This window comes from Sarcophilus harrisii, chromosome 2 (genome assembly GCF_902635505.1).
Source record: "Sarcophilus harrisii chromosome 2, mSarHar1.11, whole genome shotgun sequence".
In the NCBI taxonomy this organism is placed as follows: Eukaryota; Metazoa; Chordata; class Mammalia; order Dasyuromorphia; family Dasyuridae; genus Sarcophilus; species Sarcophilus harrisii.
This window is the reverse complement of record NC_045427.1, coordinates 587,482,762-587,497,822: the sequence shown is the minus strand read 5'-3', so window position 1 is coordinate 587,497,822 and position 15,061 is coordinate 587,482,762. Positions and strand designations below refer to the sequence as shown.

At 35.8% G+C, this 15,061-nt stretch overlaps 1 protein-coding gene across 1 annotated transcript in view; it reads right to left on the bottom strand.

Annotated features, from left to right (window-relative positions):
* Positions 1-15,061, bottom strand: part of PDE6C (phosphodiesterase 6C) — a 78,176-nt gene that overhangs the window by 57,768 nt on the left and 5,347 nt on the right. The window contains exons 2-9 of the mRNA XM_003755263.2: positions 12,027-12,179; positions 10,570-10,659; positions 8,537-8,677; positions 7,275-7,349; positions 6,339-6,403; positions 6,146-6,212; positions 3,213-3,260; positions 1,126-1,275 (exon numbers count right to left, since the gene is read on the bottom strand). Coding sequence (XP_003755311.1) covers positions 1,126-1,275; positions 3,213-3,260; positions 6,146-6,212; positions 6,339-6,403; positions 7,275-7,349; positions 8,537-8,677; positions 10,570-10,659; positions 12,027-12,179 — 789 coding nt within the window. The remainder of the gene's footprint in view (positions 1-1,125; positions 1,276-3,212; positions 3,261-6,145; positions 6,213-6,338; positions 6,404-7,274; positions 7,350-8,536; positions 8,678-10,569; positions 10,660-12,026; positions 12,180-15,061) is intronic.

Genomic DNA, 15,061 nt, shown 5'->3' with positions numbered 1-15,061 from the left:
TAAATTCAGGAGTTTTATACTTCCAACTCCAAATTCTTTTCCACCTGCTGTTTGTTGCCAGAAGTTCCACCACTAACACTGAGCAACATTCACCTTTATTTTAAGACTTTGATCTTTCTTAGACTAAAAATACTCCTAGAAAGAGAGATGTAAGTCATATAAGCCTGAATGAATTAAGAATATGAGATCAAGTTTTGTTAGAGAAGATTCTGGATATATAGGAAGACTTGGAAAGTTGGGAAGGGTACCCTGAAATTGAGGGAAAGAGGAGGGAAAAGTGGAGGAAGAGTCATTGACCACCACCTTGACCTATTTTATAAACAAACAATCATTTATACTAAGACTGCCTCCAACAGTAATATCATAATATATTGAAAGTGAACGCTACAAAGGAATTTTCATCCATTCTTCTGAAAGGCAATTTACTTTATGTCTGCTCTTAGTAATAAAATTTGGAATATGTGATAAATAATCAATTCAATTGAAAGAATATTTATTAATCCTATATGCAAGGCATTGTGCTAAGTGCATACAAATAAAATAAACCTCAAGAAGGTTACAATTAATTGTTATAATCTATGTACTAAGGAAATTATACTAGAGGAATTGATGTCTGTCTCTAGTGAGGTGAAACAGCTGGAGATGTCAGCAAGAAAAGGAGGAAGAAAGGAGGAGGGAAAAACCAAAGGATTATGTATATCTATGTGGTAAGAATCTTCAGGGTCTTCCAATCCAACTCCCTCATAAAGTAGATGAGGAAACACAGTTTTCTTAAAAATGAGAAAGCAAGGAAGTAGTATAATAATGGAATTATAGGAAAGAGAGTGAAATAATAAGAAAGAACAGAATGACTATTGTGTGGAGACCAATATTTAAGTTTCCTGCGTCACAAGAAAAGGTAGAGCTCTCTTTTCTCTAATACCTAATTTGGGGAAACATCCTGGCAGGCCCACACTTTAAATTCTGACGACAAAATGTACCGTAGGCTGGACACAGAAGTAACAATCTGGAGAGGTGGCTATTTTGAGCCTCTGTGAATCACTACATAATGAAGCTTTCAAAGGAAATTTGAGCACACCAAAGCAGTAATTGGGCATTTATCCCACATTATTACATGAAACTCACCTCAGTGATTTGCTCATCGTATTCATCAAAGGGCTTTGCGTCTTTTCGATTGTAGAATGTCACGACTCCCACAATGTCTTCTTTCTTGTTGACAATGGGTAGGGAGAGGACATTTTGAATGACCCAGCCTGTTTCATCAACGGGTCCTTTCTATAAAGAATAAAAACTGTTGTCATTTATATTCACACAGGAGAGAAAAGGATTCAGGTGTGGCTGGGGGAGAGCTGCTGCCCTGTCCTGAAGGGCCTTAAAGTGGTGGGGATTTTTTGGGAGGCAAGGTCATTTGTTTGAATAAGAACCACCTATATCAGACACTAAGAATGGTGTGTCCAATGCTTCAAGGTAAGCAGAAATCCACTCCTTTCCAATTCTGTTGAAGTCTATTATACTATAGGCTTAAAAAGAAAAACAAACTATTTATAAAGATTTATGGTTTCATATATAATTCTCTTTTCCTGTTTTTCTATATAAACATATATGGAAATCCTTATTTACTGTTGTTTGCTAAATTTGGAATAAAAAATAATATATATGTATGTGATATATAAAATGTAATAATAGATATGATATTAATATATAATTATGTTTATATAAATCATATATAAACATAATTATATATGTATTAGATATTATTTTATTCCAAATGAAACAAACAAGAAGCAAAATAAGGATTTCCATATATATATATAAATGCTATATTCCAGACTGAGAAGATTATATTTTATCCTAAAGATAAATAAGATATCTGAGCACAAGAGTGACATAGTCAAGCTTTTGCCATAGGAAGATTATTTTATCTATGTGCATTGTGTTCTTGTCAAGTACACACATGAGCTAAGTGTGTGTATTTCTGTATATGTGTCTGTGAGTTCACATGCATATGTAAATTAGGCTTCCTAGATGTCCTAATCTAGTGACAGTCCCAAGTTTTACCTTTCTGCTTTGGGAGCTGTTAGTCCCTGATTCTATCTGAGAATGGATCTTCTAACTCTAGCCAGAAGCTTGTGAAGCATAAAAGAATAAATCCCAGATAGAACAAGAAATCTTCCCACATCAATGTCAATCATGCCTCTGACAGATCCAGCAGATCCGTGAGGTCAGCCACGATGGCAAATGGAGAAGAAAGGAGACTTGTAAGCTGAGATATTTCACCAGCTCCATGACTGAGATTTTGGGTCTTTTGAGCAGGGAGAGGTTGAAGTGGGTTCCTAAGGCCATGTCCATTCATGGAAATAATGGTAGGAGAAATATGGGGAAGATCATGGAAGGAGGTAGGGTAAGAATAAGCATTCCAAGACTACCCTGGATGAAGTGAGACCCTAAATGGGGGAGCTATCCTAAAGCAGGCAAAATGATGAATAGCATGAAATGGCACAGCATCAGGCAATGGAAGCCATATTTTGGGATATGGAGTGAAAAATCTGACAACAGCAGAAGCTCAATTAGCACGACAAAAACTAAGCAAACTAAGCACAATCAGTGCAACTGAAGTGAACTGATTTCATGATCAAGGAGGCATATTTCTGTCACTGGGAGTAGGAAAGAATGTCACTGTGGTAAGAACACAATGCCTTTTTAGGTTGCAAGGTCCTGGATGCCAGAATGAAGCAGCTATCTCCTTCCTTTCTCTCTCTCTTCTTCCTTCTTTTTACCTTCTTCCTCCTCTTAAGTACCTATATTTATAGCAACTGAGGAAAGAAACTAATTTTTACTTTTGTATCCTCATCATTGTACTTTCCTATTAGTAAGTGCTTAATAATTGTTGATCAGTTGTTAAGAATGAAACTAATTTCTATTTATATTGCTAAACCTGTCACTCACTCTATGACCAACTAATAAAATTATATGATGATCAATTCTGATGGTTCCTTCCAACAATGAGATGATTCAGACCAGGGCTCATGTGATGTCCTCTTTCTGGACCTCATTTTCCTTCTCTCTAAAAGGAAAAGGGTTGAACTAGAAGATCTCTGCTCTAAATCTTATGATCTCTTGAGAAGAATATGTGTCCTATTATGCTCTGGGACAGAAGTGGAAGAAGAAAAAGTAGGGGAGGAAGGGGATGATGGAACTGGAGTGTTCCTTACCTGAAATGTGAAATATTCATCTGCTGGTGCATTCATCATATTACAAATCTGCAGAGAAAATACAATATACTCAGAAATAGTGGAACTGATAATAATAAGAGGTAATAAAATTCAGGTCAAATACAGCAAATAGCATTAGTACCATCACTTTCAAAATTAAAACACCCTATATTAACAATTGGTCAATTAACAACACAGAAAGTGATGTACATTAATAATCAGAACCAATAGTAAGGGTTTGCTTAGGATATTTTGTTGGTTTTGTTTGGGTGTTAATCTGATGTTTCAATACAAAATTATTAATTAAAATTTAAAATTAATTTAAAATAATTGAAATAAAATTATTAATTAAAACAAAATGTGATTTAAAAGTCATTGACCATTCAGATTTTCCCAGCTTGATGAAAATTGAAGCCCATTCATTTTCTTCCAGAGGACATGAGGGGTCTTATAGACTCCTTTATGGGGTTACTTCTTAAGGAATCAGACAAATATTTCAAATAGTAGCTTATCAATGGCAAATGCCCATTGACTTCTTATTGACATTAACATTTATGCTTTTTAATTGTCATTTGTTGAAATTTAATATTATCTCTTTTGACTCATACCTCTGGATGCAAATTGATTTGTAAGTAGTTTGAAACCAAAGCACTTTATTTCTCCTGTCTAAAGAAGACAGGGATACTGGAAGTGAAGTGTGCGTGTGTGTGTGTGTGTGTGTGTGTGTGTGTGTGCTGGGGTTGGGGAATGGGATATAGTGGCTTAGTGTGGGGTAGGATAGGGGAAAGATGGTGAAAAAAATCTTGCTTAAATTGGTGATTTGTATGAGGAGATGGTGGAGATTGTATTTCCAATACCGAGTGGAATTAGGGGAAGAGAAAGCTAGGGAAAGGCTAAGAAACCAGACAGTTTCTCAGCTCCTTCTGAATTAGGTTTTCACAGAGTGACTTCATTATTTTAAATGTTGTGAATTCTCAGAACATTAGACATATTTATATTTAAATGTATGCACAAGATGATATTCCATTGCATGCTATTTTTGGTTCCTAAATAGCAGATAATGGAGCTGTTACTCATCTTTGAGTCCGTAATTACTTGCAAATTTCCTTTCCTCCTCTCCTCTCTCTGATCCTATTCATTCTTCTGTTCTGTGCTACCCTCCCACTTCCTTTCGCTGGTTCTCTCCAATCTTCTCCTCCCATCTTTTTTCACCTCTTTTTCTTTCTTTCTTTTGCTCCCTGTTCTCTCCTCCTTTCTCTTTCCCTCTCCCAGCCCTTTCTTCATTTCTCTTTATTCTGCCCCTTTCCCCCTTCTCTTCCCTTCCTCTTTCTGTCCCTCCTTCTCTTTCTTCCCCTTTTACTTCCCTTTCTCTACTAGCCCCTCCATTCTCTTCCTTTTCTTATCTCCTCCTCTCCCTTCTCCCCTTTTCTCCTCTTCCCCATTTCTCCCTCCCTTTCTTCTCTCTTCCTTTATATAACTTATTAAAGCCACACTCCAAACATAGAAAACTTACCCACAGAAGAAAAATATCACAAGGTCTAGATTCTAAATAAGTTCACACTGACTGCTTTGTAAATCTTCATGAGTCATTATGAGTCACTGAGACTCTCAGCCCAGGTGGTCAAAATTTAATGGACGCTGCTAAAGGTGTAGAGAAAATGTTAGAGAAAAAAGGAGAAATCATTCAAGTAAGCACAGCAAAAACACACTTCAGGTGTTGGGCTGTGAAGGGAAGAAGAGAATCCATGGTAACCAAAGGAAAAATCTGACTCTGGTGAACATGTTTTGAAAATGTACAGGCTCTGAGGTAGGTGAATGAGGAGTCAGAAGCCAGGAAAGTAGGAATGAACAGGAATGAACAGGGAGACCTATGACAAAGACAGAATGATTTAGGGAGGCTGAGACAAGACATTCAATGATGAGAAGAAACAAAGGGTCCTTAAAGGACTGGGCAGTGTGACATATCCGGCACAACTGTGAACCAGAATGTCAGGAGATCTGGATTCTCCTGACTTTGCGTTTAACTTGTGGAGTTTCCTTGGACAAACTCATTTCATTTCTCTGAGATATTTTTTGCATGCTACAGCACAATAGCGTTTGATCATATGGTTTCCGACTTCTGTGATTCTATATACAATGTTGTCATGACAGAGCCCTGATACTATTTGGCACTAGTCAGCACACATGGGAGAAATTGGTGCAGATTTCAGGTTTCCAAAGTACTCAGGGAATCAAGGAGCTAGAACAAAGTGCAGAAGGAAATTGAGGCTTCATCTTTCATTACCTATTAAGTGCATGGAAGAGATAATGCATTTGATAATTCATAAATATCCAGTATGGGGTGGGGGGAGAAGAAGAAAAGAGAAGAGCAAGGAACTTATAGAAGGAGACTTATGAAAGAAGAAAAACCTGAAACTGAATTCTACATAATTATGATGATAAGTTTGGTCCCAAAGAAGCAATGACAAGGTGTCTCTTTGCAGAGAAAGGGGACTATGAGTATGAAATAGTATTTATATTATCAGACATGACTAATAAGATTTTATTGTAAAGAAGGGAAGTAAGATTGGAAAAGAGATGTCAGAAAATCAAGATTTAAACACTTTTTAAAAGAACAATATAATAAGGAGGCCATTTTTAGAACATTACAGTGTCATAGAAAGGATCTTTTTGGAACCTAGAGTCCAAAGACCTAAGTTCTAAGCTTGGTTATATGGCTGGGCATCTCTTTGGCATTCTTCCAATAACATAGAGTTTAGAGTTAGACGTTTTTAAGTACCTTTATGGCATATGCCACCTTGTCTCACAGTTGAAAGAAGGATCTGTTCCAAGGCTAATTAATATGGTTCTTCCCTGATGTATTATTTTCAATCCTTTAGCTAATATCAATTGGAATCAACATTTTGATAAATAATAATAGCAGAGAAACTTACAAATCCATGTTCAGCAACATATGCTGGCAACCCACTAACAAGAGACCAGTGGTCTGCAGGAGGCGTCCTTTAGGTTTAAAAAAAAAAGGAAATTATGAGGCAGATAAATATAAAATATATGAAGTCAGTCAGTATACAAGGAATAAAACTCATTTGTCATTCATACAGCAACGTCATTCATAAAAATACTCACTGGATGACTTTGATCTCTTCTTTTCCATGCAGAATATAATCAATAATCTTATAAAAGATAATTTCCTAAATGAAAGGGACAGAATAAGAATGAGTCAGAATGAACAAAGAAGTCTCCTTAGAAGAAACCCATAGTTTGAGAAATATTTTTTTCATAAGAACATGTTAAAGCAGCTAGTCCATCATCTTTTCTACCACTTTTTCTATGGATTAAGGTTATAGTAAAACAAACAGTGTATCACTATCTAATTAGCTACACAATAAATCTTTTTTGACCAGATTTATATCTCCAGTACTTAGCACAGTGCTTAACACATAATAAGTATTCAATAAATGCTTTTTCAGATAAATATGACTTCTTGAGACCCAAGTTATTACAATGGCAGAGATAAATGAATCATGGTACCCTTAGTGGGGAACTCAACTTTCTCCAGTGCTCTGAGAACCGTAGAATATTTTAGTTAGAAGAAAGTGAGGGAGCAACTTAAAGATGAACCTCGAATGACTGTTGAACTGAGCTGGGAGTGAGAGAAGTTTACAAAGGCCTACTTGAAGTTATAAGTTGATTATTAAAGTTGAAAAGAAAGATAGCTTAAGAAGAGTGAAATCAAGTATGGCTGGTATATTTCAGATAATAAATCAAAAGCTACAGTTCCAATCAGGACAATGGGCCCCAGAGTGTTTTTCCCCCAGAATCTAGCATAGGGCTTTACCCACAATTTGTTCTGTGGGATAGATGAATAGATGAATGGATGAATGGATGGATGCATGGATGATTGAATGGATGGATGAAGGATTGGATTAATGGATAGATGGTTGTGTCTTCCAGTCTATATTTGTGTAGAGCTTCCTCCCTCACCCAAATGAAACTAAAACCTAGGATTTTCTTCCATCCAGCACAAGGAGTGAGCCAAGGAAAGACTTTCTTTAAACTTACTCTGCCATCTGGTGTCTTTGGACCTTTGTAGGGCTCTACTTCTCCAAGCTTGATTGGCCATTCATCATAGAACTCCTACAGACAATTAGGTTTGAATGTTATTCAATAAAATATTTCACAAATCCATCTACTCTAGGTACAACTTGTATAGTTGTTAGTTCAGTGTATTTCATAGTATTTCTTGTTTATAGACACTGAATTATCTAGATTATTTTAGAAGTACTGCAACAACTTAGATAAAGAAACAAGAAAAGCGATTGAATGACTAGCTAATTAGCAGAAATGGGATCAAAAGTAAGTAGTATTCTTTCTGTACCATCATACTTAATCTCTTATGTCACTTCAAATCTCAGACATTAAGAAAAAAAGATTTGTTATTAGTATTATAATGAATGAAACTCCTTGAGAAATAGTTTTCAGGTAAATTTCTTATTTAGGCTAGCCAATAATCAATACATTGATGGTCAGTGGTTTCTCTCAGTAACCAAAGACCCAAAAGGAGACTCAATTACTTTAAATCTCTTCTGAAAGAGAACTCCCAGGACTAGTTGTTAGATATTAAATAATCTGCAAGTCTTCAGCTCCTCCTGCTGAGAAAGTGGTTTGATCATGAGATTCAGCAGCCTTAAGGCATCAGGGCAAGGAAAGCCTCCATCCGTCCCTCTAGCTAGTTTTCTCCTTCATGAATAGACCTAAAGGCCAATGCAGAGGATCAAGAACTGGGGGCTCTTTCCTCAGGCAAAGGCTTGCCCAGACTGGATTCTGTTTATACTCTGAACAGAAATTAAGTTTTCAGTTGGGTGGGGTCAGACCCAATCTAGATAATAAGCATGTACTTTGGAGGCTAGGAGCAATCTCATCCCTTAGCCAAGTATTTCAGAAACCGAGTGACCTTTTCAGATGTTGGGCTTTAATAGAAAAAGCAAGATAAAAGGGTGGCTTACAAATTAATAATTAGTTACTTAAATAATATTATAATATTAATTTCTCTCAGTAGACACGGGATTTAATTATTATGGATCACAAATAGGTGCACAACAAGTTCTTTATACTTTACCAAAAGCCCTCACAGATCCTATTTTAAGTTTCTTTAATCAAATGCTAAGAGCTGCAATTTCATTTGAGACAATTAGTTGTACTCTATTTTTAGTTGGTTATTTAAATAGTTCAGGTGAATCATGAAGCTAATGGCATTTTCTATGATGAATGTGTGATTCACTGGAGACTGTAGGTGGGAAAAAAGTCAATGGAATGATGAAGACCTTTTCTTTGGTCATGTCCAGTAGGCCGATGGAGTATCTTTCACAGTTCAGATAGACTCTAATGGTATATAGGGCTTTATGAAATTGCCGTTCAATATCTGTAAGTTCTTCAAATACTTTGTTGGCTGACCATAAAAGGACCTGTGAATAGTTGTAAGAAAAAGAGAGTAAAATATACAGTCCTTAGATAAAACATTACAAGATTAGAGTAATATTATTTTTGATATTTTATGAATGTATATCCAACAGCCTCCTAATGTGCCTAATTTTCCCTTAAATAGGAGTGAGAGTGAATAATTAAAAATATATTGAAGGGACATCCTTCATGAATTGACCAAGAAAGGAACACAGTATTCTAACAAGCAGAACTGTACCTACTGAAAATTTGAATCTATAAATCTCCGAATGTACATCATAAAGTAAGGGCAAGGTGTATTAGTAAGTGTCTAAGGCCAGATTTGAACTTAGCTTTCCTGACCCTATACTTGGTACTTTATACATGTGCCACACCTATTCTACCTCCCTGCTCTAAAGTAAGTAGTGGGTAAAATAGCCATCTAGATTTCAAAAAGAATAGATCATAGCATACTAACTTTTTTGCATTTATATAGAGCAGGTAAATCAGAAGAATGTTGCGAATATGAATTTACCTCTACTTTAGCAAAGCCTTTGATAAAATCTCTCATGCTATTTTATGGAAAATGTGGAGAATGGTAGACAAGATGATAGGACAATTAGGAAGATTCCAAAACAGTTGAATAGATAAACTCAAAGAATTGTTATTAATGATTTATTATCAGCTTGGAAAGAGGTCTCTTGTAGATGATCTCAGAAATCTGTACTTGGCCATATATAATTTACAATTTTTATTCATGATTTAGTTAAAGACATAAATGGCATATTTATCAAATTTGCATCAGATACATAGCTGAGAAAACTAGCTACACTGGACAACTAGGTTGTCCAAAAAAAAGATTTTGACAAAATTGAGCATTGGTACAGGTAAGGTACCAATATATAGTTATATCATTATAAATGTAAAATTTTACTCTTGGGTTCAAAAGATCTTCAAAGACAAAAACAAAAAAGTTCCTACCCTCAGACAACTCACATCCTATTGGGAGAGAAGATATATATATATATATACACACAAAAATATGTATACAAAAGATGTACAAAATAAATCCAAGGTTATTTTGAGGGATGGAAGAGGTTGTAATTACCAGGGGATCAGAAAAGGTCTCATGTAAGAAACTGCATTTGAGCTGAGCTTTGAAAAAAACTAGACATTCTAAGAGATAAACATGAGAATAGGTGTTCCAAGGAAAGGGAAACAGTCTGGGAGCAAGCTTTGGTGACTTCCTACTTTAATGAGCCTTTGACAATGATCACATAAACATACATACTCACATGTATGGACTCTGGATTCCCTCATTCCCTTCTTCCCTTTCTGTTTTTTCAGTTGAATACAACTTTAGTCTCAGAACTGTGATTATCAAGTCTGTCTGTATTTTGTCACCATAATCCTTAAAACTAAAATCATAATAAGGAAAAAGCACCAGAACCAAGCCCAAACTCAATCTTAAGGTTTGAAGCACAAGCAAAGGAAGTCAGCCATAGTATCCATTATCTATATGTTCCCATTTCTGTATGTAATAGATATACCAGTGCTTGATACAGCACCTAGCACACAGTGGACACTTGAAAATGTTAATTGACTATTTATATTCAAAAGATTCTCATTTATTCAAAAAGCCCAAGAGACTAGACTTCAGACCCGGAGTCAGACTATAATCAACAAAACCAAGTCTGGGAAGGGGAGTAGACAGACTGCTTATTGCACTTACTGCACAGCTAAATCTTATCTACAAGGATATAAACTTGCCTCAGAGATCTTAGTCTTAATACCCATGTTTATCCCCAAATCAAGTCTTGTCTCTGGGATTTTGGAGGAATTGAGGCTCATTGTCCTTTGTTTATGTTCTTCAGAATTGTTAGCAAAATATTGGTGACTGGTTTCATGATTCCTTTACCTGAGTTTTTCGAGTTTCAATACTGTGAAGGTATGATAGGTGGTTCTGCCTTAGAACAAAAGAAACAAAACTGAGGTATTTGGAAAAAACCTACAAAGAAAAAAATAAAGAAAAAAAAATGTGAGTAGCCATTAGATTTATCTTTTTTCTTGGAAGGGTAGGAAAGATGGTCCGCATAGAGGGAATGTACGTACAATAAAGGAATTCCTTAAGTGGAAACTTTCTCCATTGATACAGATAGAACATCTGTTCAATTGTGTCCAACTCTTCATGACACCATTTGGGACTTTCTTAACAAAGATACTGAAATGATTTGCCATTTTCTTCTCCAGATCATTTTATGAATGAGGAAATTGTAGCAAATAGGGTTAAGTGACTTGCTCACAGTCACATAACTACTGTCTGAAACTAGATTTTTATTTATGAAAGTGAGTCCACTTCACCACCCAGCTGCCCTACATAAACCATTATTTATCTTTTTTTCCCTTTTTTGAAATAATTTTTTGAATTACAAGTAAAAACAATTTTAAACATTCATTTAAAATTTTTTTTTGAGTTTCAAATTCTTTCCCACCCTCCCTTTCATTACCTCTTCCTGAGATGGTAAATAATTTGATATAGGTTATTCATATGCAGTCATACAAATGTATTTCCATATTAGTCATGTTATGAAAGAAAATACAGACCAAATTTTTAAAAACACATACAAAATTTTAAAAGTGAAAAATAGTATGCTTCAAGTTGCATTCATACTCCATCAATTCTTTCTCTGGAGATGGATAGCATTTTTCATCATGAGTCTTAAAATTGTCTTGGATTATTATATTACTAAGAAGAAATAAGTCATTCATAGATGATCATTGTACAAATACTGCTATTACTGTGTACAATATTCTCTTGGTTCTGCTTACTTTACTTTGTATCAGTGCATGTAAACCTTTCCAGGTTTTTCTGAAATCAGCCTGCTTATCATTTCGCATAGGATTATTGTGTATTCCATTATATAGCACAACTTGTTTAACCATTCCTCAACTAATGGGCATTCCCTCAATTTCTAATTCTATGCTAACACAAAAAATTGCTGCTGTGAATATTTTTTTACATGTGGGTCATTTCCTCTTTTAAAAAATCTCTTTGGGATACAGACCTAGAAGTGGTATTACTGGACCAAAGGGTATGGAGAGCTTGATAGTCCTTTGGATACAGTAGACCGCCACTCATCTCTAACTTCTAGGCTTAGAACTGCCTGGGATTCTGAGAAATGAAATGTTTTGCCCATGAACATGTGGCAAAATCAGAATTCAAACTCAGGCCTTCCTGATTCCCAGCCTGGCTCTTGCCATGCTGCCTTCCATCTTGAAACAAGAAGAATCAACTGAGAATAAAATCCTATTTTTAATTCCTTTCGATTAAAAGTGGAACCTATACCTGTTTCTTGCCCCCATGCCCATCATTACCTCTTCATCCTGCTTAGTAAACTCAGGCTCATTGATTTTGTTGATAGCCATCATAACAGCAAGAACCTCCTTGCCCATCACGATAGGCATTGCCAGCATGTTTTTAGTGGTATAACCAGTTTGCTTATCCAGAAGGTCTGAAAAATGGCTGTTCTGAAATTTAAAAAAAAAAATCATTCATTATTAAAGTTGTTCACTCAGACCCATCCCTTACCTAAGGGCATTAATTAGTTCTGTGAAAACTTCAAATTAGGTGTCTAATAATAGAAGAAATAATAGTGAACTAATTTGTCACTCATCTCCTTCCACAACCCTTGATGAGTGGAAGTTACTCTCCCTTTGGGTGAAATTGTTTTTTGTTTTTGTTTTTTTTTTTACCACTCAGTTCCTCAACCTCTCTTCATTTGGAAGAATAGTTTTCTTTTTAAATTAGAGTCTGAGAAACAATGGGAAGAAATATAGGAAGGCCTCACTTTCAACCCCATCCCAAGCCAGTCAGAGCCCACCTTCTTTTTCCCTTTCCCCCAAGCCACTGATGACACAATTATTCATTGTCTAGAGATATCCTGGTACAAGTTTTGCTTTCTAACCTGGGGAGTGAAAAAAAGTTCCTTTTTCAATTCTGATTCCCCACTCATTAGGTAACTGGTTTTTTAAAATTCTGCAAAAAATTGCATTTTTAAATTTATTGCTCCTCCTAAATGCCCCCTAATTTCTCCTCTCCTATTCAATTCAGCAACAGCACACATAGATTGGCAGGTTCTCACCTGCTCCTTTCCCCAAGAAAGCATGAGAGGAGCCAAAGAAATGCAAAAGGAAAAAAAGAGAAGGAAGAATAACTACCTTGGAGTCTGTAGTGAGGATTGGGGATAGGGCTGGTTAGCAATCCAGCCTCTTCCAACATGCCACAGAAAATATCCATCTGCTCAGTCTAGTCCTGGAGTTTGGTACTGCTGGTCTCCTAGATCTGCCCCCCACTTTCATATGGGGTAACTCCTTCTTCTCTTCCCCTGCCCCATGTTTACCAGCTTCTCTGATATCCTTCCCCATAATCACTCAGAGTGGAAGGAGCTATTAGCCAAAGTTTGGTTCTATTAATCACAAGGTCACAGACAAATTCTCCAGAAGACCAAAAAGAGTGCTTTTTGCCTGAGTTCACCATCATCTTGTTCTCCTTGGCAACAAGACAGTGCCACAAGTGAAATCATATTATAAAAGGGGTGAGGGGACTAATTTTCTAAATGGGTAATTGGCTAAATGAAGTTAGAGTTGGATTTTGCAGATGGGTTTGAGGGCTAACTGATACAGAGCATATGTGCTCCATGGATATACTCTTATTGTTTCAAGGGAAAGCAAAGAAGGGTTCCAGTATGTTTTGTGGCTCTCTGTGGGTGAAATTATGGAAGGACATGAGCAAAAGTCTCATGGGATAAATACATTTTACAGGCTGTGATCTGCATGGTGGATTTTGGTTATAAAGGATTGTGGGGAAGCTCAAATGAGAAAAATATAAAGTCCTTTGCAAGCCTCAAAACTTTGTATAAAGGCCAGTTATTATTATTATGATATTTGATATCAAATCTAATTGTCTTGTCAATGCATCAAGCTGCCTATATGTAACATTTCTTGTACAGCTCTGTGAGCACTAATCACATTCTAAGTAGCTATTTTTCACTGACCTAAAATTTTCTTTAGTATTATAATTATCAATTTCAGAAAGGGTTAAATGGAAGCCATTCAAGATAATTCTCTAGTAAAAGAAGGCGAAAAACTTATAGGAGGCCATGTTACTTGTCCATGTTACCAGGATTTTCTTTTTCCCTGCCCTATTCTTCCTGTGCTCTCTTTTTATGCTCATTAGAGGTAGAATATATGTAGCTCTGCATTAGAAATTCTATGTTATAATTCACATTAAGATCTCTGGCCTCTCTGGGCCTCAGAGAATAATAATAAAGTAATAAAATTGTGAGACATCATTAGCAAATAGTTTTGAAGTCTGAGCTATTGATACAATAAGGGTTAGAGACTAGATCTGTGATTTCATTAGTCTAGGGAACTCATGGTTGAAGAGACTTTCTCTATAGCTATACCTTATTTTATTGTATTTTGTAGATACTATTTATTTATTTATTCATTTTTACAAATTGAAGGTTTGTGTCACTCCTGCAATGAGTATGATTACTAGCACCATTTTTCCAACATATGCTCACATCATATTTCTGTGTCACCTTTTGGTAATTTTCACAATATCTCAAATTTTTTCATCATTCTATTTATTATGGTGATCTGTGATCAATGATCTTTGATACTACTGTAATTGTCTGGAGCACCATGGAATACACCCGTATAACATGGTGAGTTTAATTGTAGTGTTCTGACTGTTCCATTGACTACCTGTTCATCTCTCTCTCTTTCCTGGAGCCTCCCTATTCCCTGAGACACCACAAAACTGAAATTAGGCTAAATAAAAGCTCTACAATGCCCTCTAAACAAGTGAAAGGAAGAATCAATGAATGTAGCAAATTTCATTGTTGTCTTATTTTAAGAAATTTCCACACACCAATCCCAACCTTCTACAACCACCACCCTGATGTGTCAGCAGCCAACCACTCAAGGCAAGACCCTCCACTGACAAAAGGATTACAACTTGTTGAAAGCTCAGGTGATGGTTAGTATTTTTTTTTTTTAGCAATAAAGTATTTTTAATTATGTTTCCTTTCTGTTGTGTACTATATTTTATTTGTCCACACACCATGTAATCCTCAGACGTTGAAATGACACGTTTTTAACAGTGGAAATTTAAAAAGAATAAAATATAGGAGCCCTTTAACAGGAATTGTATTGAGGGATGAGGGAGGGGAATAGGAATAATGTCTACTATTAAGCTAACCAAGATTATAAATTTGATTACACATATTTTTTTTCACATATTATTATTTTTGAGAGGCAGAATAGCATAGTGGGCAGTGACAGATCTGGCCTCTGATCCAGAAATACCTGATTTCAAGTCCTATTCTAAGTATCTACTGGGTGGT